The sequence below is a fragment of the Paroedura picta genome, chromosome 15, assembly GCF_049243985.1.
Source record: "Paroedura picta isolate Pp20150507F chromosome 15, Ppicta_v3.0, whole genome shotgun sequence".
Taxonomy (NCBI): domain Eukaryota; kingdom Metazoa; phylum Chordata; class Lepidosauria; order Squamata; family Gekkonidae; genus Paroedura; species Paroedura picta.
Window position 1 is genome coordinate 2,294,526 of NC_135383.1, and position 24,942 is coordinate 2,319,467.

Below are 24,942 nucleotides of genomic sequence, written 5' to 3' on the forward strand. Positions count from 1 at the left end.
AGTCAACGGCTTGACCTTTTGGACTATGGAAGGAAGATGACCCCGAATTTAACCTTAACCTAACCTTTACACCCACTGTGGCCCATACACTTCATTGCACAGCCTGGCTCTTCTCCGAAGCAATGACCTTTTCACCTGTGACTGGTCACCACCCTGCTCTGTCCTACAAAGAACTGAAGAAGAAAGCCTGCAGCACTTAACCATTTGGGCTTCTAGGAAAGAGAGCACGACAACAAATTCAGAAGTTCACAACACAAGTCACTGGGTTGCATTACATTTGCCCAGAGCTTTTGTCCTGCTCCAGATGAAAACCCAAATCTCGGTTCTCAAGACTCCTGAATCTGCACATGTGAAAATCTTTCCCGAGTCAAGAAGACAGCGGGGAAAATGCATCAAGATGACAAATTGCGCAAAGGAAGTCCGAAAGACCCTAGAGAAACAAAAATTCAACAGGACAGATCCCGAGAGTTAAAGAATTATTATTACAGTTTTATACCTTTTTTCTTGAGAAACGCTCTTCTGGTTGCGAGGGGGCTATGGCGGACCCGGGAGTTCTGTAGAAACTTCACTGCTGTTGCAATCTAGAAAATGGATAAGGATTTGGGGGAAAGAGGAAAAGAAAGATTTAAGTTGGGACACGTTAGAATCCAGATTCGGTTGACGCGTATGCACGGCACTATTTAGCCACAAACACGTGCTTCAAACTCAGAGCAAAATGCCCAGTTAGAAAGCATGATCACCTGGATGCAATAATTAAGGTCTGTGGACACATCGGATGACCCAGATTTATAACTGCCTTTAAACCTATGGCATCAGTGTAATTTTTGTGTGGCTTTTTCAGAATGGCAAAACAATCAAAACTTTTCCTTGTGGTTTCATAAGGTTTTTAGATGTCACAAATGCAAAGGTAAACACGTAAAAATGGCCTACCCACCCCCCCACCCCCAAACCCAACCCTGTGAAGATGAGAAATGGAAAGGAAATGAATGAATGAAGAGAGTACGCCTGCTGTATTCTGGGCTCTCCAGATTGAGTAGAGCAGGGGTAGTCAACCTGTGGTCCTCCAGATGTTCATGGACTACAATTCCCATGAGCCCCTGCCAGCAAATGCTGGCAGGGACTCATGGGAATTGTAGTCTATCAACATCTGGAGGACCACAGGTTGACTACCCCTGGAGTAGTGAACCTAAAGGAAATACCTTTTATAAAAGCAGGGGAGGGGGGAAGGGGGGCTTCCTTCAGAGCTTGAGATCAAAAACGTTACAACAAAATACATCAAAATTATCAGAAAAAGCCAATTTGCAAAAGCCCCAAACATCTGCTTTTCAAGCCTCACCTTCCTCAAGATTTTCCAAGGCCTTATTGAATTTCTTAATGCTTTCCGGGCACAGATCTGAGAATCTGAATATTGTATAATAGTTACGGGGCCATTTAGTGGATGATGGCCATAGGCAACACACACTTTTTCTCCCTCCCACCAAATCTACACCATGGAGATAACACAGGACTGATGTTAAGGGGTGCAGAGAAAATAGGAACGCTACCAAATTGCATGAACGTGGGGTTTGGATTCTTTTTAAAAAATCTAAAATTCCGACATGGGTTTTCCCTGCTGAGGACAAAGGGCACAGCTGCCTTTCCCCTTAATCATACAGACAAAATTCTGCTGAAACAGAGCTGTTAAAATTCATGACCGTTTCCGCATTCAAATTAAGACGGCACGAAAGAAACAAACGGTACATGAAAACTCACAAAAAAGACGACGTAAATGCTCAAAGAGAGACAGGCAAAAGGTCTACTTAGATTCTAGAAATATGGTGCGTGAATGATAAAACAGCATTGCCATTTGTTAGGGAATCCCGCCAGTAAGAGAGGCTCTCTGCAGTCGTCTCCATCTTCTGTTTAGCAACTGTTCAAAACCTGCCTGGCCCTCTTCTATATTTTGCTTTGGACGCTCGTTGGTGAAACTTCCCGTGCCCGCCAAATTCGGAGCATCAGCAGGCAGCTCCCTAACGCATCATGTAAGGAGATCATAGTCTGAGGAAGAGTGCTTGCACTCGAAAGCTCACACCCTGAATCAATCTTGGTTGGTCTTAAACAGGGGTAGTCAAACTGCGGCCCTCCAGATGTCCATGGACTACAATTCCCAGAAGCCCCTGCCAGCGTTCGCTGGCAGGGGCTCCTGGGAATTGTAGTCCATGGACATCTGGAGGGCCGCAGTTTGACTACCCCTGGTCTTAAAGGTGCCCCTGGACTCTGGTTTTATTATTGTGCATCTGTCACCCGGCAGTGCTGGCCATGGCCCTGTGCCTATCAAAGGGGAGCAAGGGAACCAGCGCTCTTAACAGCACTGCGAACTTTGATATCTTCAAGAAAGGGGAGGCCAGAGGGAAAGATCGAATTTGACAAGCTTGGGGGAGTCGCGACTAAGGTTTACGTGCCGTTTTTTTCAAAACGTTCAAAGAAACCCCCAACCTATTGCAGTGATTGGAATGCTTGCCTTCACCTGTTTTTCAAATATGCATCTCGGGTCAGGGAGCAGAGTTCTGATGGGCTTTAATGGCCCTTTCTAGGTACTCCAACGCGCATTCCATCAACGTTGTGTGTGTAGTTTCTCCCCCCCCCCCTTTTAAATTGCATCTCTTATTTCTTTAAATACATTAATCAGACCTAGTGTAGGCAAAACGGATCCATCGGACAATGCAATATACATGAATTATCATCTATCCAACATGCATAATGGCTTAAAAAAACATAATAGCAGGTGTAGTTTAAATGATTAGTTATTACACCTGCGGTGGGTCTGATTCAATTGGGGAAAATCATCTTTAATAGGTTAAAAGGTTTAGATCACCCGGCTTCCCCCTTAAAGTGGCTGCAGAGAGGGTATGATGGAGTATCCTGTCATTACTAATTCATTTAAGAAAAGCACGGAGGGATACAGTAAAGAACAGCATAAATGAGCCAATCCAATTTAGACATCAGGTAAAGCAGAAAAAACACCTTTTTAAAAAGCATGATAAATGAATTTGGGGAGGGAGATGAAATTCATATTTTTATTTTTAACGGGAAATTTGACCAAGTCCCAGCACACTTTGCAGTTTTTTTGGGGGGTGGGGGTGGGGGGGAAGAGAAAGGCAAAAGAGAGAGAAGGGGGGAGACGCATTCACTTTTTAAAGTTTAGCATTCAATCACCACGGAGCCGTAAAATAATATAGAGCCCACCCACCTCTCCGCGACACATAAAGCGCCACTTTGATCTTGTTTATGCTCCTCTTGATCTGTCTCGCTGGAAATGCCGGCGATAGGGAAATTGCACATTTAAATGGCATGGATATTGCAGAAGCATAAATGCCACAAATTAATAACTGCAGAGAAAATGTGCTGAACAAGAAAGATGTCCGAATAAGCAGACACGGAGACGTGCCGGCGTATCAAAAACTACTTTTATTATATTAATCACTTGCTTCTTTGGGAACTCTTAGCCGTGCGATGCTCTCCGCTCCTCCGGAGAAAACGATGCTGATACAGGAACACTTGCTCAGGCCTAGCTATGTGCTCACTCCCAAAGTCTCTCCAAGATGGATGCTTAGCCACTTGAACCTCTCAAAAGCCCAATGTCAATCCAGGTTCCTAGCTGTCTCTGGCCAACAGAGAAAAAGGCCAGGACTTCATGCCAGTGTATCATTCACAACTTGATAATGAATATACCGAACAAGACCAAAGCTCAGAGAGTCAAGACTTTCCTGGCTGTCAACAAACCACAGTTTGTATTGATGAAACGGACGAAGCAACAAACTTCGGTTTGTTCTCAAATCATGGTCTAAGCCTGGGTTATGATGACGTGAATCTATGACAGGGGTAGTCAAACTGCAGCCCTCCAGATGTCCATGGACTACAATTCCCAGAAGCCCCTGTCAGCGAATGCTGGCAGGGGCTTCTGGGAATTGTAATCCATGGACGTCTGGAGGGCCACAGTTTGACTACCCCTGATCTATGAGGTGTGAAGAAGGGAGAAGCAAAGAGAAAAGAGGAACACCTTTATTTGGATCCAAAGGCCTGCAAGATTTTATTTCCCTGACAACAGTCCCTTGATGCATCTGCATAAAGCCAAAGGTTCCAGGGTAGAGTTAGAGAGGGTAGCATCCAGCTGCCTTGCTGAATCTGAGCTGGAGTAGGAATAAATGTAAACCAAGAAATGCATGCAGGGTGCTGAAATTAATCTTTCTGATAGTGTCGGAGTACGGCACGGGTATTGCCAAACTACTGCTCTCAAGTATATGAAGTACATTGAAGAAAATGGGGATGTTCACAAAGATCAAAGCTTATACATTAGATGATCACCTATGGGGCTGTTGAACATAAACCATTTTGGCAAAGAGAAGACCATCATCATGCGACAGATATTCCTCCTCAGGAACAACCTGGCACAAGTTGTGGTGATGGTAACTTTCAGAAAGCTGTTTTTGAAGGATTTTAAAAAATAATAATTTGTCAGCTAGATCAATTGATTTATTTACCACATGAATTAAGAAGAGAACTTAGAGAACAAAACCCAGGAACAAGACAAAAGAAGGTCAGAAGGGTGCCAAACTCAAGTTCAGATCAGAAAAAGAGCTAGTCTAAATGAGTACTGGACCGGATCCTGTACAGCCGTGCTTTCCAAACTGTGTTTATGGGACATCTGGGATTTCTCAACAGGATCCTTCCTTGAAAGCTTTATGACCTTCCCCACAGTACACAGAAGCAAGTAGGTCAGCAAGATGCAGGGGGTTCAAATGCTGGACTCTCTCTCTAAATCTAGCCTACCTCACAGGGTGGCTGTTGTGAGGGATAAAGGAGGGAAGAATAATGCTGTAAACTGCTTTAGGTCCCCATTGGGGAGACAAGGCAATTCTAAAAGCCTTGGGTATACATTGTAGGGTGCAATCTCTACTCATAGGTGCCGAAAGCCATGTTCAAAAACTCATAGAAGCAACCTGCATACAATGGGCATGTGCCCCAGATGATGTCCCAGGATCCTTGGATCATGTGGGGATTCCATGGCAAAAACAGAGGGGTTTCTTCCTAGAGAGTTCAGAGTACGCATCAGTTCCACTTCTATATTTAATTCCGCAAAACACGCAAGGAGATTTTTCAGGATTAGGATTCAGATTAAAATAATTAAGTTTCCTTTTTAAAAAAAAAATCTGTGGCCTGTTTAATCCTTTTTAATTGGTCAAATGACGTTTAATTGATTGAGCTAACCAATTACATGTTGTCATCTGATGTGTTTTTTTAAAAATTAACATTAGAAATAAGCAGCAGGACACTTGGGGGGCGACTCCAGAGAGGCGCTTGGGCCAGCCGACGGTTTACTCGAGCTGCCTGTTCTGAGTTCATGTCATCGTTGTCTCAGCCTGAAGGAGGTCACAGCCACTGAACATGGAGGCTCCATTTAACCGGAATGGACGGCGGCCATTAGCAAATCAGTCTGAAGCTTTTTAAAGCTCTCTATGCTAGCAGCCATCACTGCATCCTGTGTCTATGAGTTCCACAAGATAAGGAGCCACAGTGCATAAATCCGCTGCCCATCAACTTAACTAGGTGCTCCTGTACGTGCCCCTGCCAGCACTGGCAGGGGCTCATGGGAATTGTAGTCCACAGGCATCTAGAGAGCCACAGTTTGGCCACCCCTGCAAGCCCCTATGTACACAAGCGCACACACGCTAACAACTCAGGCGATAATGAATTAAGCCAAGTTGGGCTGGAACTTCCTAGCAAAGCTCCAGCTATATTCTCTCTCTGGGATTTTTTTTGTTAATGGTCCACGGGCTTTAAAGGGGGGAGGCTCCAGCGTGCAAAACATCTACTTTTCAATAAAGCCATTCTATCAAAAAATGAAATCGCTCCATTAAAGAGAGCTAAATTATTTAAAGGGCCTTCCTCCATCACCGGCCTCATCTTTTTGCTAAAGGTCTATTGATTGAAAATGACATTACAAAATTATAGCTAAGAGAGAAAGATTCTCTCCCTCTCTTCCCCCACCCCTCCCTTCCCACACAACTGTCCAGAATTATCTTTCGCTGGAACGTCTTCACATAGAATTGAAGCCGGGGGGGAGAACAGTTCCAATTTGTCAAGTTTCTAGTCCTCAGGGAACAAATGCCTAAGATTCTCCCCACACACTTTTTATTATTTATCTCATTTTGACCCTGTCCTTCCACCGAGGGACTCAGACGCTGTAACTTGGGTTAGGTTATGACTGTATCATTGGGGAAAGATCTCCCAGAGAGAGACAGAAGTGAGCCAGGATTCAAACCCAAGTCTTCCTCAATGCAAGTCCTGCCTCGGTAGCCCCAACACATTCTCCCGGTGACATGTCCTACCTTTAAAGAATGTCTTTAATGGGGTGTATTGGCCTTTTAACCAACAGGGAACTTTCCTGGTGGGCCACCACTGCCCTAGAGGGCCTCTTGTAGGCTAGTCCAAGGGTGGCCCTTGGGGCTCATGGGAATTGTAGTTCATGGACCTCTGGAGAGCCACAGTCTGGCCACCCCCAGGCTAGAACAAATAGTGTCAGGCACCAGCCGTTGCTTCAAGGGCCATTTGGCCCAGATCCTTCAACATCTATGACAATCAGTGTCACTTGATTCCTCCCATATTGCTAGAGGTAGATAAGCGGATGCATACTGCTGCTACCAGTGGTGGTCTCTGAAAGGCAGGCTTGCATCAATGCGGGGGTCACTCAATTTGGCTTGTTCCAGAGTCATTTGAACTTCTAACACATCAACGATCCTATTTATCATATGATTCCTATATATATATAGTGGCAATTTCCTTGGTTGCTGAAATTTCAACTCTGACAACTGTAAGCCACCCTGAGCCTCTGAGGAAGGGCGGGGTATAAATGCAATAAATAAATTAAATTGAAGTTGATACCATTATAATGCTATCTTCCCTGCCCATTCACGGGATCCACACTTGTGCTGCATGAGCGTAAAATCATGGAAAACTGTATAAAAATTTCCAAACATTACATGCAGTCAAGTCACAAACAATTCCCACCAACTCCTTCTATGGAGCGTTCCAGGGGTGAAGCAAGTAGAGGCGCTTTGCCATTCACTGGCTTCTTCGGCACAGCGACGGTAGTCCTTGTTGGCGGTCCCCCATGCAAGTGGGGCTGACCCCAGCGTGATGAACTCGGGCCAAGCTGGACTAACCAGTCAGCTAGACGGACCACTGTACAACATAGACACACCTAGATATATCTATAGCCAATGTTTTAAAAGCTCCGAACCTCAGATTAAAGTTTAATATTAAAAACACAGTGGGATTAACGGAAGCACAAAACTTATTGCCACTAAGGGCAGAAGGCCGCAGCCGCCGAGCAAACAGAACGGTCTCCAAGCCTGGCAAAGCTCATATACCAGGTGCAGCAAAAAGCTTCTACAATTTGGAACTCAAAAGGGAGGTATCCAGAGAGAGAGAAGAACTCGTGAAAACAAAGACTCAGCGGAAGACCAGACTTCTGAAGTTCGGGGCTGGCCCCAAAGCCTGCTGGAATCAGGATGCAGGAATAGGAATGCCACCTCCCTTTGGAAGGGGAGAGGGGGGAATAGAAAATGCTGTGTTTTAAGTAAGACAAGGCGGGTGGGAGATATCCGTCCTCTTGTCAGACCCAACTTGACAAATACGGTCATCGGTGGCACAACAAAATAGTTGCAAAGCAACTGTTAATCAGGGAAACACATCGGCAGAACGCTGATGCTAGCACTCGCGGAAAAATGCAAGCGGCTAATTATGAAGCCATATATCTTGCTAAAGAGGCACGGTTCCTCCAGATTCCAGATAGAGCTCTCTCTGGGTAAGTGTGGGGAGGGGGGGGGTGCGTGCCCATACACCCCTAATCGCTCTCCCTCTCCTCTCCAGCACATGGATCCTCCAGCCAGCCGGCTTCTCCGTTTTCTGTGAAGACAGGACTTGGAGGGGATCGGCAAATGAGGGCTGGCTCTCTGTACGTCTTGGTCACCCGGAAAGTGCTTCTGAGCCAAAGGGAAGCTTCATAAACCGCTGAAATTGAATGCTAATTTACCACCAGGTTGCTAGGGACGCTACAGAGTCAGGATTTTTTTCATTTTTTAAGGAAACCTACCCGAAATGTAAAAAATGAGCCTGCAGGTCAGAAGGCATCTTGCCATTCTGACAAAAAAACAAGGAATGGACACATCATTTTTGAATGAGTTTGGGGGGGGGATACATATCAGATGGTTTACTTGCATCTGTCCCAAGTCAGACGCCAGGTGAGGGGTCTGTAAATGAAAAAAAAAAGGCTTCCCATACATGGGAAACCAAATTCTGCACACAGAAAAACGGCAGGGCAGACTAAGGCTCTTTTCTTTCTGACACCCAAGCTTTCTCCTTGCAGGGCTTTTGGCTTGGTGTGAATCGTGCGAGTTTCCCACTGCAATCTGACATCGCGGGGGGTCCGATTCGGGCCGAGCCTCTTCTCACGGATGACCCACCCTCCCGTTTTGGAATCTGCAGCACCTTCACACCCGGAGGCAAAACCTGGAGGAAACAGAACCCCAGCAGCACAGGCCTTGGGCTTTCCAAAGGAACCACCGGGAGGTTGAGGCAGTCAGCTGTCCTGAGGACGGATGCGCCGGAGGCCGTAAACGCCGCTGAAAATGTGCTCACGCAGGCTGTGTTCCCGGTCTCTTAGCGGAGGCCGCAGCCTCCCTTCGCCAGAATTAGAGGTCACTGCAGCCGCTGCTCTGACACATTCATTGACTCCGCGTCAGCCCATCTCCCATCGATTTAAAAGGCAAGAGGGCGTTTATTATATGATATTCAAGGGAGGGAGGGAGGGAGGGAGGGGGGGACCCGGGAATTTATCTGGCAATTGAGAGTCAGTGTGGCATAATGACCGAACTGCTAGGTTGGGAAAGCCGGGCTCAAGCTCCCTCTGCCAGGGAACTCTGGGCTGGCCGCACACTCTTAGCCTAACCTACCTCACAAGGTTGTTGGGAGGACAGAATGAAGGGCAGGGGAACGATGTAGGCGTCGCTGGGGAGAAAGATGGAACCAGTAAAAAATAATAACTAACATGGGGGACCACACCCAAGAAACCCCACCCAGCTGGACTTTCAGCACCCATTGTCATGTGCTAATGCTCCTATACATTAACGGTGAGACACTTTGCCCTACTAACAATCGCCATACTTTAATTTATTTATTTGATTTATTTCCTGCCACTCTCAGCCAAGCCTTCCTCTCCTCACAACAGTCGGCCTGCGAGGTAGGTGGGCTGAGAGAGCTCTAACAGAGCTGCCCTATGAGAACAGTTCTAACAGAACCGTGACTAGCCCAAGGTCACCCAGCTGGCTGCATGCGGAGTAGTGACCTGCAAGGCTTAATTGATGAAGACTGATCAAAAACCCTAGGCTAGAGCAAAGAGCCCAGGAAGTGTGCATCGGAATAATTTTAAGATACTTTTGTTCTGATGAATCATTTTGATAAGGGATTGAGAAAAAATCCTGTCCATGATGCCCTTGAGTGGCAGAGAATTGCTCAGCACAACCCCGCGGTATCTTGAAAAGGCACACATAAAGAGGTCTGGGTAAAAGGCAGATCTGGACGATCAAGTGCGCGATGCATCAGGTGAAAGGCAGATGGCGAAATCAATTAAGTGTTGTTTAATTGGCTGGCTGACTGTCTTAGCCTCCATATAATCACACGATTCTTGTAAAAGCTGTTTATGCCAGTGGCCGTGACAGCATCATGTGGCAATGAGTACCCACAGATTAATCGGGTGTGCCTGAAACTAAAACACTTCCTTTCGGTGCTCCCCTAAGCCCTCTGCCTCTTACGTTTTAGCAGATTAACGTTTCAGCCTGTTTCTCCTCTCCGAACCCCTCTCTATCTTAATGAGGCTAGATGCTAGGAGACCCAAGTTCAAATCCTCGCTTGTGCCATGGAAGCTTGTTGGGTAACCTTAGGACTGCCCATTTCTCTCAGCCTAAACTACCTTGCAGGACTGTTGGAAGGATAAAGTGACAAGAGAGGGAAATGGTGCAAGCTGCCATTGGAGGCAGGGGGGGGTATAAATGCCTTACATAAATAAAAAGTAACCTACAAAAGATCCCAGTCATTCTGGTACCTCTTGGCTTTCGCTTCCGGTGCATCCTTGAGGCCCATTTCATCAGTTTCATGGGGTTTTATTGGGATTTTAACAGAGGATTATAACCCCCGTGAGCGTTTGGGGAGCGGCAGGCAATAAATCGAACAATCAAATAAATATTAATTCTAATCCAGGCTTACAAACACATAATTTGCCTATTTGCCAGAGGCAAGCAGAAACTGCCTCCGGATCAATAGGCAGGGGAGTAAATTAGAAACACAAAAGCCCAGCTGAATCAGGCCACGGATTCATCCAGTCCAGGATCATGTTGTAAAGAGTGCCCACAGGAGGTAACAGACTTCCCCGTAGCTTCTATGTGGCAGGAGACGGAAGCTGCCCGTATCAGCTCAGGCCTAGCATTTTTCTAGTCTTCTAGCACTGGTCACCAAATGTTTCCGGGAAACGCATGGAGAGGGGCAATTCTAATCTTGTTTGTTCTGCTTTCAGCCCCAAATAAACCACTTTTTTTCAAGCATTGCTGTGTGGTACATCTTCAGCATGAAGGAATTCTCTTCGGAGCACGGGAGTACACCCAATGTCCACTTAGCTAGACAGTAAACGTGAACCCAAAGACTTGGTGACTCTATAGTTCCCAAAGTTTTAAGTTTTAAAAAATGCCTGCTTGCCTACATTGTACCCAAAGTCAGACAGACAGTTCAGCTGGACTGATACATGCCAAGCTGGAAAATACAGCCAGCTTTCAAGTTACACAGATCTCTTCTGACCAAAATCATGCTTCCCGCTGAAGCGTTCTCTGTAGCTTGAAAGTTTGCTGTCCTATCCTATGAACACTGATGATTTGATGATGGTTGTCATCTGAACCTTTCTGGATCTTATTGACTAAAAGTGGGATCAGTCCCAAAGATTTAAAATCAAGAGGCAAAACTCCACACTAAATTTTTCTACAGCTAAAAATAAAAGCCAATTTACTTTGAAACTCAACATTTTAAAAGGTGTGGAATTCTAACAACAATCAAAAATATGAGGACCCAAAAATGTGAGAAGCATTAGAGCTGCCCAAAATGCTGCAGGCAAGAAGACTACTTTTGGGCCAGTGGAAAAACTCTGTGTAACTCGAAGGCTGGCTGCATATTCCAACCTGGCTTGTACTGATCCAGTTGAATTCACCTGTCTGCCTTTGGGTACAATGTGGGCAAGATGTTTAACACAGAATTCTGAGCTGATGTTCTAAGGCAGGGGTAGTCAACCTGTGGCCCTCCAGATGTCCATGGACGACAATTCCCATGAGCCCCTGCCAGCGTTCGCTGGCAGGGGCTCATGGGAATTGTAGTCCATGGACATCTGGAGGGCCACAGGTTGACTACCCCTGTTCTAAGGAACTGAACACACCAATTAAATCGCTACCAATTAGTATCAGGGGTGTGTAGGGGGGTAATCTGTAGCAGTAAACTAAACCCAGAAGCACAAAACAGGTTGCTGAACTGCCCAGATCTTCTTCCTTCCGCCAGCATTTAAGCAGAAATATTCTGGGGCTCAGGGATGAAATGCTCTTGGGAACGAACCAGAGAGGCACGGCAGGAGTCCAAGCGAAGACCTCGTGCTCCCCCTAGCCAGAGCCACGGGGGAAACACCGTCTCCGTCACCCAGCCTCCGCCGAAGGAACGCAGCCCAAATTAAGTGTTTTCACTCGGTGGAAATGAAATGTTTTGCGAGATGAAACAGAAAGAAAATTGTGGTTTTAGGTAATTACTAGTTGGCATTTACATATCACAGGCTGGTTCAACACCTATTCATTTTCCCCTTTTATTTTCAATTTCTTAAAATTGCTCATTAAAACCAACATATGACAGGGACAGGAGAAGAGGGTGAAAAATATTCTCTCTCTCTCCCTTTTTTGGCATTTTATTATAAAGCACGACAAAATCCCCAGATCTGCTTTAAATGCAGGGCTCTCAAGTCATTGCAGTCACCCACCGCAAACCTGGCAAGGCGGCATCTGGGCGGGGTGGGCTTTTCTCCCGAAACCAGGAACAGCAGGCAGGGAAAAGGGGGCACCACAGGAGAGCCGGTTTCTCTCATTTGGGACAAGGACCCAGCCGGTTACAGAGGATACGAACAGTCAATTAAAATCTCTCTCACACACACATTTTTTTCATTTCAAATTCTGTAGCCCACCTTTCTAGTTTCTGCTTAAGGCGGCCTTCCGTCATGTGAACACAAAAGTCCAGGAATTAAAACCAGGAAACAAGGTTAACCCTCAAAAGGAGATACTGCTCCCTCGATGCTCCTCTCCCACAAAGTAGCCCACATTAAACAAAGTCAGCTGCAAAGATACATTAGGAAATTTTTAAAAACCCAAAAGGAAATAGAAACATAATACTTTCCATCCGGTGCATAAGAAGCTGGGAAGCAATGAGCAAGCTTTAGAATTCAACAGGACTTTTCTTCAGCTTGGAAGTTAAGAAGGAAAAGGAGGGAATTGGAAGGGAGAAAGATATCACAAGTCATGGCAAAGATCCCCAATCTACGATCCATAATATTTCTGATGGAACAGAGATGGCATTATGTGGACTTAATATAGACCTGTGCATACTTCAGTGGCAGGTTACACTGTCAGGGTTGGGAGTGTCCTGCACGGTGCAGGGGGTGGGACTAGATGACTCAGGAGGTCCCTTCCGACTCTATGATTCTATTGGAAATGAAGCAGGGTCAGTACTTGGCTGAGAGACCAAGAGAGGTTCTGCAGAGAAAGGCCAGGGCAGACCACCCCTGCCTTTTCACATGTCTTGGTAGCTCCTTGCGAGGTTCCCCGTATTTATTTATTGTTTGGCTTGCGTAGTATACCTAGGAGGTCCGAGGACTGTCTGGCAGCGAGGCAAGGGACGTTTGGAGGCGATTTGCCATTTCCTGCCTCCATGTCATGACCTCTAGTGTTCACTGGAGGAACTGCCAGCCAAATCCTTGGAGGTCTCCCATCCAAATACTAGCCAGGATTGGCCCTGTTTAGCTTCTGAGATCTGACAGGATCGGGCTTCTGTGGGCTAGCCAGGTCAGGGCGGGGTTGTTTATGTACATACGAGAAGCACCCAGATACTGGACCCGACGGATCCTTAGTCTGATTCAGCAGGGGTGTTCTTATATTCTCAGAGTCAGGGACAAGGACGAGGGCGGTGTACAGTTCTAGGATTTGAGAGACCTGAATTCAAAGACCTACCCAGCCAGGAAACTCTTTTCCAACATCTGCAGCTTAAATTGGACTGGGGAATTTTTTGTACGCTCTGATCCTCAGCCAAAGCCCTTCCCCTGAATTCTGGTATGTAGAATTTCGTATTGCACTGTGGGATGGGGCCGGGAAGGCACCCCGCATTTAGCAAAGCAGAATATTTGCAGTGAACTGACACCTTCCCCTGATTAGCTAACTCTCTCCAAGTGAGGCATTTTGTACAAAAAAGTGGCAAAAAACATAAAAACCCTTCCCTCATTTTCATCCTCGTTATTTCAAGAATTTCCCACCTGCCTGTGCAGGATCAGGCCTACCATGTCTGCAATTCTTGGCTCACACAAAAGCTCTTGACGCAGTTGCACCGCAGATTAACCTGGAGAAGGTTGCCTGCTGTATCTCTGAATGAGTCACTGCTCTCCCAATCCCAGCTACTGGCGCGGAACGCATTCGGTATAATATGCAATGCAGGCCCAATTAAATAGACTCTTTACAGCAAGTTAGATGTTTAGTTCAAGGGATTTTTCCTCCTCTTTAATTATTTAAAACAACTATAAAGGTTTTCCTATGTACGATTTTACACAAAACAAGAAGAGATATCTGCCGCCACACTCACTCCCCCCCCCCTTAAAATTGTATCCTTTCTTAAAGGGCATAAAATATCCATGATAGAATTGTACAGAGGCTGACATGAGCAGCTAATATATTTTAAGGTCTATCGTGTAAATATGTATTTAGGGAATTCTAAAGCAGGGCATTATTGACCCAAGCTACTCTTAAAACACTTTGATATATACGGGGGAGGGGGGGGGGAGCCCTCGTCGAAAGAAACAACTTCGCAAAGTAGCCTGGGTTTCAAAGTGAAATATCTGTCCATCTTCAGTTTTTATTGGGCCAGGTTAGAACATAAAAGATTGATAGCCAAAATGCCCCTTTGAAAAGCAAAACAGAAAACGCGCTCTGAGCTTTACAGGAATGTGCGTGCTGAGGATGCAGGAGAACGGCCTTCAGAGCTCAGGGCGGAGTCACCGTCCCCCACCCCAAATCCCAGGGTCCAGTTTACACTTGGCAGCCCTACGGAGGGGGGGGGCTCCCCTCCTTCTGCCCCTGCACAGTTGCCAACCCCCAGGTGGAAGCTGGAGATCTCTCAGGATTACGGATCTCCAGGTGAGAGAGATCAGTTCCCCTGGAGAAAATGGCTGCTTTGAAGGGTGGGGTCTCTGGCCTTGTACTCTCCTCCCCCTCCGAAACCTGCCCTCCGGAGGCTCTTCCCCCCCCCCCCCTCCCCAAATCTATAGGCAAGCAAGAATCGGCAGCCCCAACTATCTGAAATTGAGTAAAGGCAGTAATACTTTTTCGTCAACTTTGGCTTATTCTATGAAACTCTCTCCAAGGAGACCAGACAAGACCATTTTGGAGAGGGGCTAAACACCTCTTTCTTCGGGCTAACATTCTGCTAAATAGGCGGTATTTCAATTATGGAATTCATCGTTTTCTTTACCCTTTCAATCTGGAGTGTGTGTGTGTGTGTCTATTTTAAATCAGATTTAATATTTTGGGTACCGTATCCTTGTAGAATGACTTCCAATTGCCTTTGCTGACCTCTCTGAATGTTGAAAAAAAAGGTTTATAAATCTTGCAAATAAATCTGTATAGAATAAAAGAAGCCATCTCCAAGGCTTAAAAGCAGCATATGCAAGCCTATGCGCAGAAAATGAAATTATCCTGACCCAAGCCAGGAAGGAAATATTTCAAAATGTCTAGGCCCCAATTATGACTTTTAGACGGAGGCCCTGCAGATAAGAGGAGATAAGTTATTTTAAATTCCTCTGTGCTAGACTCAAATTTCTCCGCAGCTGAGAAAACAGCAGCATTTTTATATCAGCACAGGGTATTCGTGTTCCCCCCACCCTTCACCGTTCTATCTCACAACAGCCCTGTGAGGGAGGGGAGACGGAACGAGAGGAAGGGGTCCCCTGTGGGTCTGCATGGCAGAGTGGAGATTTGAACCAGGGTTTGTCTCGTCAGCCGTGCATGGCATCATGCTACAGGGTAGTCAAACTGCGGCCCTCCAGATGTCCATGGACTACAATTCCCAGAAGCAAATGCTGGCAGGGGCTTCTGGGAATTGTAGTCCATGGACATCTGGAGGGCCGCAGTTTGACTACCCCTGTGCTACACCTTAGCATCCCTGCAGTGAAAACCTTATCCATCCTGCCTTAGGAAGTTAGACTAGAAAGCCAGTTCAATTTTCAAACAAGGTTAGGGGGTTGGATGAGGGTCTGCCCCTCCAAAGCACAACCTACTGACTAGATTCCACTCCATGATGCACAGTCATCCATGGCCCCACCATCTCCTCTGGAGCTCTCGCCTGGTGCCTGCTCTCTTTTTTAGGCTTTGGCTCTAGATGAAAACATTTGGTGATCATGAGTTAACAAATTGCATATAAATTGCTTCTAATCAGTGGCAACGACTATGGTAGATGGTTTTTAAATTAGGAAATAAGCTCCTTGCAACACCCTTTGGCTAACAACATCAGAGTAAGTGATGCAAAGCCAGTTAAAAAAAAAACTAACAGAGTATCTTTGACAAGGAAGAAGACGAGTTGGTTCTTTTATGCCGCTTTTCTCTACCAGAAGGAGGCTCAAAGCGGCTTACAATCGCCTTCCCATTCCTCTCCCCACAACAGACACCCTGTGAGGTGGGTGAGGCTGAGAGAGCCCTGATATCACTGCTCAGTTACAGCAGCTTTATCAGTGCCATGGCGAGCCCAAGGTCACCCAGCTGGCTGCACGTGGGGGAGTGCAGAATCAAACCCGGCTCGCCAGATTAGAAGTCCGCGCTCCTAACCACGACATCAAGGGTCAAAGCACGATATCTTTTAAAATACCAGAATTCAGAATTTTAAAAAACTTAGGACGGTTATACACACACAGCGTCATTTAAAAGTTTTCTCCAAAGAAATAAAAGCTTTAGGAGAACAGACCATTAGCGGCTTTGAGACTCCTTTGGGCAGTGAAAAGCGGGGTATAAAACCAACTCTTCTTCCTAAATAATTTTAAAAAATGATCCCTAGAACAAAGCTGTACAATTAATGAATTTCCCAAGACGTCTGAGCTGAATCACACCAGAGGAGTGGAATATCTCCATGAATGTCAGAGAAGCCGGGGGGGGGGGGGGTGAGGTGACATCTCCGTTTCCGAGGCTCAAAATGCAAGGCCTGATGGGCCCTTCCCAGACGCCCCCTCCCTCCCTCCCTCCCAGACTACAATTAAGGATAAGACAATATGGCTGTTTGTGATTCTCTTTGATTCTCAACGCTGTTATTACCATCAGCTGCGGCTGACCTCCGTTGTGTTGCTGTCATGGACGATGATCCGTTCGCTCCTTTTATGCAACAGGCACAAAAATAGCATCGAAATTGTGTTTCTTTTACTGAGAAATGCAAGTCTCTGGGGCCCGTTTCTCACAAAGTGGGGGGGGGGAGAATTAAAACGTGATGTTGACATCCGGTTCAGAGTCTGATCTTGTCTCCATTACGTTGCTCGTACCACTAAAAGTAATGTACAATACATCTCCCCGGCTCACCTTGGGTTTTTTTTGCAAGTTTGGGCAGGAAATCTATGATTCACAGTTTTATTTCATTTCCAAGTTACCAGGTCTCATGAGGCAGACCAAGACTGCCTCAACATTCGCCCAACCTTGCAAATAATCAATTGTACAGAGGTAGGGACCATGTACTCTTTACTGCCATTTACTTCTATCTGTATGCTAATTTACTGCCCCTCCCAGATCTTAACTGCCTTGATCCAATCTCAGCTATAATCACCCAGTTTCTTAGGCAAGCAACTAGCCCTTCCCCAAAATTAAACCTCCCCACCCTCTCTCTACCTATATGCAATGGTTGAGGAAATTTCCTTGCATCAGAAGAAGTGTGCTTACACCTTAAATAGAACTTTGTTATTCTTAACCCTAACCCTGGCAGAGAAGGCTCTGGACACCCTTCCTAAGGGGCGAGGAAAGGAGAATAGAAGGTCAACTTCCTTCCCATTCCTACTCAAGGGTGCACCTTCCTTTCCAGGGGATCATAGCCCATTGCCTCCCAGAGTGACCCTACCAGGAGCCTATGGTGATAGGGCCTAAAAGCCCAGAAGCAAACCCTACTTCAAGACTCTGGATGGGTCGTATTACCCACCGGCTGCTTTATGCTGTGCTGGCACCTCTTAATAGGGGGCTTTCACGGTGCAATGGTATAACATGATACAAAAACGCTGCAAAATCTAACGCTGTTCTGAATTTTGAAAAACCACCCACAAACGTACTACCAAGGGCCGTCAAACATCACCGCAATAGCCGGGCGGTCAGTTCTGGAGGGCGGCAGACAAGACAATAGGCAATTCATTGGGAGGGTCTCCTGGTGGGCAAACCACACCCAACTCCCAGCCGGTTGTGCCCCCATTTTTTGTTCAATTTATCTACCACCCTCCCAGCAAGCTGGCTCATGAACATTAGTGAGTAAACAGAGGGTGGGTGAAGGATACTGTTGGGATTTCCCCGCTCAGCTCTGCCAGGTTATGGGGCCAGCGCTCCAAAATGTGGGCACCGACGTCCTTTGCCTGAGCACAAAGCTGCCACGGACAACATCCTCGCTCTTTTCCTGATGCTACGTGGAGACCAAGGCTAACAATGAGGCCAAGGGAGAATGAAATATCGGCTTGTAGGGCTGTCGGCCGCACAGTAAATATTCCATGAATGAATGGACTCCTTTCAGTTTCCCGAGGGGGCCATCCGGCATCTTTTATGGCCATTATGTTCACTATTTTTAAAAACCAAAGACCTGTCATGATAACCTTACCGGGGGAAGCGGGGAGGGGCGGTGATGGCGGAGAGGACTCTATCAGGGCAGCAAAATGGATTCACTCAGGAAGACGTGCGCTTCCTCTTCCAACCCCCCCACCCCGGCGGCTCTGAAATCGAGTCCAGGCGATTGGGAGGGCCGCAAACGAGGAAGGCCGGAGCTGGCCTCTCCAGAACGCCGCAGAAATGCTAACGGGAGACAAGGAAGCAAAGCAAAGGGAGGTGCAGAATTCAGACGGGAGGTTGCCTGTTGCATCTATGCACGAGTCTGTTGTCGGCTGTGGTTTTCTCATAATCCGCCTCTGTTGGGAGCAGGATCAGGACTAGCTTGTGCATGGAGGAGAAGGAGGGCTCTCCCTGTCAGGGTAATTTTTCACACCGAGGGAATTGGGTGGCTGCATTGAACAGGGGTTCCCCAACTTTTTTGAACCTGCAGGCACTTTCGGAATCCTGGCATGGCGTGGTGGGCGTGGCCACAAAATGATTTCCACGGGAGGTGGAGCCAGCCACGAAAAGATGGCCACAGTGAAGAACCTTGTGGAGGCACCTGCCGCCAAGGCAAGTTTTAAAAAATCTGCACAGCCAATCCCCTGGAGCCCACGGGGAGCACGTTGGGGAACCCCACATTAGAAGCAGGATTCCATCTCCTACATCAGGGGTAGTCAACCTGTGGTCCTCCAGATGTCCATGGACTACAATTCCCATGAGCCCCTGCCAGCGTTTGCTGTAGTCCATGGACATCTGGAGGACCACAGGTTGACTACCCCTGCCCTAGACGACTGCATTCTGTTCTTCCTTGGTCACCACCTGCCAGGCAGGTCAGAGAAAATGGCTCCATTGACCGTTAAGAGTGAATGGACTGGACCCACCAGTCATAGGGTAGGGGGAATGGCCCCAAGCGATCCAGGGAACTTTGAGGCACCCCGGGGGAGGGAGGGGCAGTCTTACAGAGCTGCTGTAAACCAGCTTGGGTGCAGGAGTGGTCTTTGCTTTTAACGGAGGGTGGGGAGGGAGGGACGGTTCCGACGGAAACCACGGCGCAGCGGCAACTTGCACGGAAAAGCAGATCAAAACACGGTCTGCAAGATCTTCCTGGGGTTTGGCTTTCTTTTCTTTTTTTTCCCCCTCCCTTTTCATTTTCCTTAAACCTTGAAGCAGTCAGCACATGTCAACCATTATTACAATTACATTTTTTACCTACTAAAAAATTAATAACCAATTATCTGCTTCGTGGAGGGAGGGGGGGGGAGAAGTCCTTTACCTACACGAGTAGCACTACGATGCATCAGCACATTCCGAACATGCGCCGCACATTTGCAGAGCTCTGCGAGTTGTGCGCTTCGGATTCGTTTGGGACAAAGGTTTACAAAAGTAGCCCAACTCATGGAGGAGCGACGGGGAAAAGGAGGGGGGAGCCAGCCCCAAGGGAAGAGCCTTGAACTGGGATCGACTGGTGAGCAGGTGAATGGGAGACCACCAAGGACGTCCAGGGTTGCAATGCAGAGGGAGGCAATGGCTAACCGCCTCTGCTCATCTGCCCTGGGTGTTCCAAGTAGGGTTGGGCGCCAACAGGCTGCGTCGGGAGCGAACAGCTGCTTCGGAGGCCGAAGCGCCCAACCCTAGTCCCGAGTTGTCTGACCTTATCAGATCTGGGAAGCTAGCAGAGTCGGCCCTGGTCAGGACTTGAAATGGTCACCAAGAAAGCCCAGCAGCACAACACAGGAGGAGGCAAGCCACCTCTGACCATCTCTTGCCTCGTCACCAGAAGTCGTCTGCAACCGGACGGCAAAAAACAAACAAAAGTTTATTTATAAGCAACCGACGACAAAAAAAGGAACGTTTGAATATTGCATCCATTTCCCTCCCTGCTAGAAACAAAGCATCAATTTAGGGGGTCAGAACAGGAGGGCTGCAGAATTCGGCACCATCCTTAACTCATGGGTCATCGGGGCTGAGAAGGACTTCTGTCCAAGAACCTGGACAGCTGCCACTCAAGGCAAATGGAAGGAAGACAGGCAGACCCCAACTACATGAAACCTTCCATTGTATCCTGCAACAGAATGTGATATTTACACGTGTGAAAGCAGAACAATTGTAGGAAAGATATTGTTTGGGATGGAGGCAACAAATAGGTTTGTACACAAACGTGGACTTGCTACTTGCTTCTTTTAGATCAGGAGTGACTAAACTGTGGCTCTCCAGATGCCCATGAACTATAAATCCCATGATGCTGGCAGGGGCTCACGGGAATCTGGCAGGGGTTCATGGAAATTGTAGTCCATGGACTTCTGGAGAGCCACGGTTTGGCCACCCCTGCTGTAGACTAACCAGGGTTTGTTGTGCAAACCATGGTTAAAACAAATTACAGCTTATCTAGAGATCTGACCACAGCCCACCCCATCCTGGGCAGCTGGTTTTGTCCAGCTGCTTGAGAAACGTTGCTGACAGGTTTCCAATTTTCCATTTAAAAGCCCCCATGTATTTCTTCTGAAATGGGGCCCGCCAAATTCTTCTCTCCCCTGCCCATCAATGGTAAGCCAATTTGAATGCCTCCAAGCTCTGTCTGGAGAACTGCTGGAGAAATCAACGCTTTTTATCTCAAGGGTTATAGATCGCTGCTTGGCTGAGGAGCCACTTTTTAAATATATATTATATATATAAAATGCCACGATTGCAAAGAAGATGGTTCTACCCCCCCACTCCCACCCCCCCTCCAAATCTTGCAACCTGGAGCTCTGAGGAGAGGGGGAGCATCCTTCTACCCCTCCCCTCTTTTCCCTACAGAGATCCTCTTTCTGCCTCGCCCACTCTTTTAAAACATCCTAAGATTTATTAACATTTACAGTAAAAACAAATAAAATAAACGCTGAGGTAAGAACGCAGTGAGGTAAGGGCTTCAAGCTAGCACCATTTATCTGCAGAAATCCAATTAGCACTCAAGTGGCAAAGATACCTGGAAAAGAGCTCCCAATCAAATCAAAAAATGATACAAAAACATTAACCTGATGGCTAAAAACTCCACATTTAAAACATTTAAAGTAATAAAGGCCCTTTTATTGAGTCTTTTCTATATTTCATTATGTTCCAAATGGACCAAATGTATTTTTCTAAGCCAGGCTTTGCTTTTTTCTTCTCTGTGTATTTTTTTGAAAAATTTTTTTTTAATTTACTTTACAATCTGAGTCTCTAAAAATCAAAGGCTTCATCCCTACCCCCACCCCCAAGCTAGGTTCTAAAGCCAGAGTTAAAGCAGAAATTAGTATTGTTTTTTGCACTTTTCTAATGGAGAACAAAGGAATGACGTTTTTATTTTTGTGCAAAACATTAAGCGATGCAGAAGCAAACTTCCGAAGCAACACAGACAGAAAAAGGAAATACTTTCAGGCTTTTAAGGATCTAAAAAACCTGCACATACTTTGGCCTTCTTCACAAGAAGTTAGTAAGGGAGGCCGATATTCTCTCCACGAAGCTGGGAGTCTAGTTTACCAAAGAGCACCTTGGAAACTAGAAACAGGGGCTTCTTGATTTATTTGTTTATTTTATTATTAGTTTTAGGTTCAGGGAGGTTTACATTATATCGTGTTTATATGTCGTACATCATACTATTAAAATCACAGTTAAAACACTGAATAAAACCTTGCTGTTCTACATTCTCCTGCCTATCACTCCAATCGGTCAATCTACCTGTCAGTCAACTTATGGGGCTCAATGTGATTTCCCCCTTGAGTTCACCTTTTAGTGGAGAAGAACAGAGGGAGGCCCGCAATTGTTTTAAGTATATTGGCTTGTTCCAGACCCAACCAAAGACCTAGTGGAACAGCACCATTTTGAGTAGTTTCGTCAGGGCCTGGATTTCATTTGGCAGCTCGTTCCCCCTAGGCTGGGGGCATGGCCCCAAAAGCTCTAGCCCTAGTTGAGGCCAGATGCAGTTCTTTCAGGCTGAGGACCACCAGCATGTTGGTATTTGAGGATCCTAAGGTTCTTATGGTGGCAAACGGAGAGAGACGGTTCCAAGTCATGACGCTGTTTTCCATGGGAACATATATCTAGTACATAGTCTTCTTACATAGTTTCTTCTTGATCCAAAATGTTTATCTCAACCTTAATCCATTACACTAACCACTGCACGGCACAGCTAGCAGACTTCAAACAATCCCGTGGGTGAATTAAACTTTGTGTGATGTCTGGACCCGGCCAATGATTGGCCAAAGGTCTGAATCTCAATGTGAACCTGGGTCTCTCTGGCCCTAACAGCTACACCATACAAGGCTCCGGGCCTCTTCGCTCAGATGCTAAAACAACACCACGGATTTCCTGCTTAATAATACGGTAGATATGAAGTAAAAAGAAAACAAATCAGTGAAAGTGTCAAGAACAATTTGCCCAATTAAGTGCAGTTAAGCCCCATTGGTATCAACCGGCAGAGTTAAGCGGGTGTTTAAATCTTTCTAAGGACTAACTTGAGCTGGATTATGCCTTCCTAATTGCTTCTCAAAATACCTTTCAATCACCTTGTAAGGTTGGTTAGTTATCCTATGGAGCGGGCACTTCTGCAGTTGAGAGTCATTTCTTGGGCAAACCCGGAAGTGACATCATGCCTCTGTAGGATTCAGTGGAAAACCACAGAGTATTTACTGAATCCTAGAGCATCACTTCTGGGTTCGCCCTGGAAATGACATCACAGGTTTAAGGAGGGTATGATGTCATGGAGCCCATCTTCCAGAGCAGCCGATTTTCCCCCTGATTTGTCACCTGGAGATCAGCTGTAGTAGTGCAAGATCCCCAGCCACCATGTGGAGTTCGACCAACTTCTTCCGAAGGACAGTCCATCAGAGCAACAAGAGGCTCCTGCTTCTCTTCTCTCACCCCGGCAGAAATGACCAGTTATTACATGGCCCTGAGATCCCGAGACGTAATGCACTAGGCAGAAGAGGACACAACGACATGGAAAAGGGAAGTTCTGTCTTCCCAAGTCAGGTCTTGCTTGCAGACTGAGAGGGAGTTGAAGGAGAAATCATTAGCAGGTCCGCAGTGCATCTGTGCTGTAGATCAATTCATTTAGCACTGGCCCTGTACATTTTGCAGAAAAGTACTTCTGATACAATAAAAGGCTCATAAACACGCAGAAATTGGGTTAGTTCCGTTTCGAATTCCTGCCAAACAACGGGTCAGAAAAATGAAGCTCTATTTTAATTAGCTGGGCTCAACGAGTGATTTGATAAGAGCCCATGCCGTCTGGATGCTTTTCGGCTCGATGGTCTCCACCAACGCGGACTAAGTGCTCTTTTGATGAGATTAGGGGGCTTCTCCTCCAGCAGGCGCTAGGCTCCTGTTGGCTGCACGGAGGCCCGGATGTCTGGGGAGATGCAAAAGATCATTTGGATGGGCTGTCAAGGGGCTAGGCCTCCTTGCCCAGAGGTGACTACAGAAGCAGGCAGCCCTGTTTGCAACAGAGTGGATAGATATCTCTTGCGCAATCTAACATGTATTCAGGGCTATGTTCATTCCTGCACCACACAATTCAAGCACAGAAAAGTGGGTGCCTAGTGAAGCATTCAGCGTCCCAGGGAGTGTTAACTTGCTTTCTTTTCTTTTTTAAGGGAAGTTTCTCACCTCTCTGTTGGGCCAGGCGTGCCCATCCTCTCCCTTGACTTTAGGAACTGGGTAAAGGACTCCCCACGCTTAAACTACAAGTGTATGTCTGCATTCTTCTTTGCTGCTTTTGCACCTTTTCACTCCAAAATTCTAGCTGCTGGCATGCCCGATGGGTTTCTTTCAGGCCACTTTTTTTAAAAAACAAAAATTTATTATAAATGCAAAGTGATACACACACTGCGTAAAGTGCCTTCAAGTCGCAGCTGACTTTTGGTGACTCTGTAGAGTTTTCAAGGCAAAACTTTGGGGAAGGTGAAAATATAAAGACTTCTAAGCTTAGAAGAAAGGGACAATAAACCTGCCGACTACATAGTAATGGCGAAAACAACCTGTTTGAGAAAGAGATCCGTTTTGAAATTTGAGAGATGGGTGTTTATGGAGACAAACTTTGAATGAGAAACAGTTTAAAAACTGTATGGAAATGTGTTGTAATGCATATAAACGTATTACACTGCTTTAAGGAAGGACTCCTTGGAGAAGAGCCTAATGCTGGGAGCGATCGAGGGCAAAAGAAGAAGGGGACGAGTAAATGAAGCAGTAGGTACAAACTTAAATGGACTCCTGGGAATGGTAGAGGACAGGAAGGCCTGGAGGATCATAGTCCATGGGGTCGCGATGGGTCGGACACAACTTCGCACCTAACAACAACAACAACAAATACACCTAGTAATGTATAATGATTTTTAAAATATATAGTTTGTTGCATGGTCCTTTTTCTTTTGCATCCCTTTTATTTTTATCTTGTTTTTTTAAAAATAAAAATATTATTTTTTTTAAAATGAGGAGTTTGCCAGTCTGATCTGGCTGGGCCAGATTTTGATGGTGTTCCTACCTTGAAACAAGACTCTTGGGATGAGCCCTTGGGCCTTGGAGTCCTGTTCGGTTGCAGAAGTGTCCTTAAACCAAGACTGGCAATGATACTCCGATACAGCCCCAAAACTGGGAAGCTGATTTTCATGGGACAGACATATGGGTGGAATAATCATATGACAGGACACGGCAGAAAGCAGCGTCTACAGAATAAGCAGCCACTCCCCAAAACGTTTTAAGCAACTGATCGATCAGGCCGGGGAAGATGTAAGTAACT

At 46.4% G+C, this 24,942-nt stretch overlaps 1 protein-coding gene across 1 annotated transcript in view; it reads right to left on the bottom strand.

Moving 5' to 3' along the window:
- PEX14 (peroxisomal biogenesis factor 14) overlaps nucleotides 1-24,942 on the bottom strand; it is an 88,676-nt gene that overhangs the window by 40,124 nt on the left and 23,610 nt on the right. Inside the window, exon 3 of the mRNA XM_077312330.1 lies at nucleotides 497-581. Coding sequence (XP_077168445.1) covers nucleotides 497-581 — 85 coding nt within the window. The remainder of the gene's footprint in view (nucleotides 1-496; nucleotides 582-24,942) is intronic.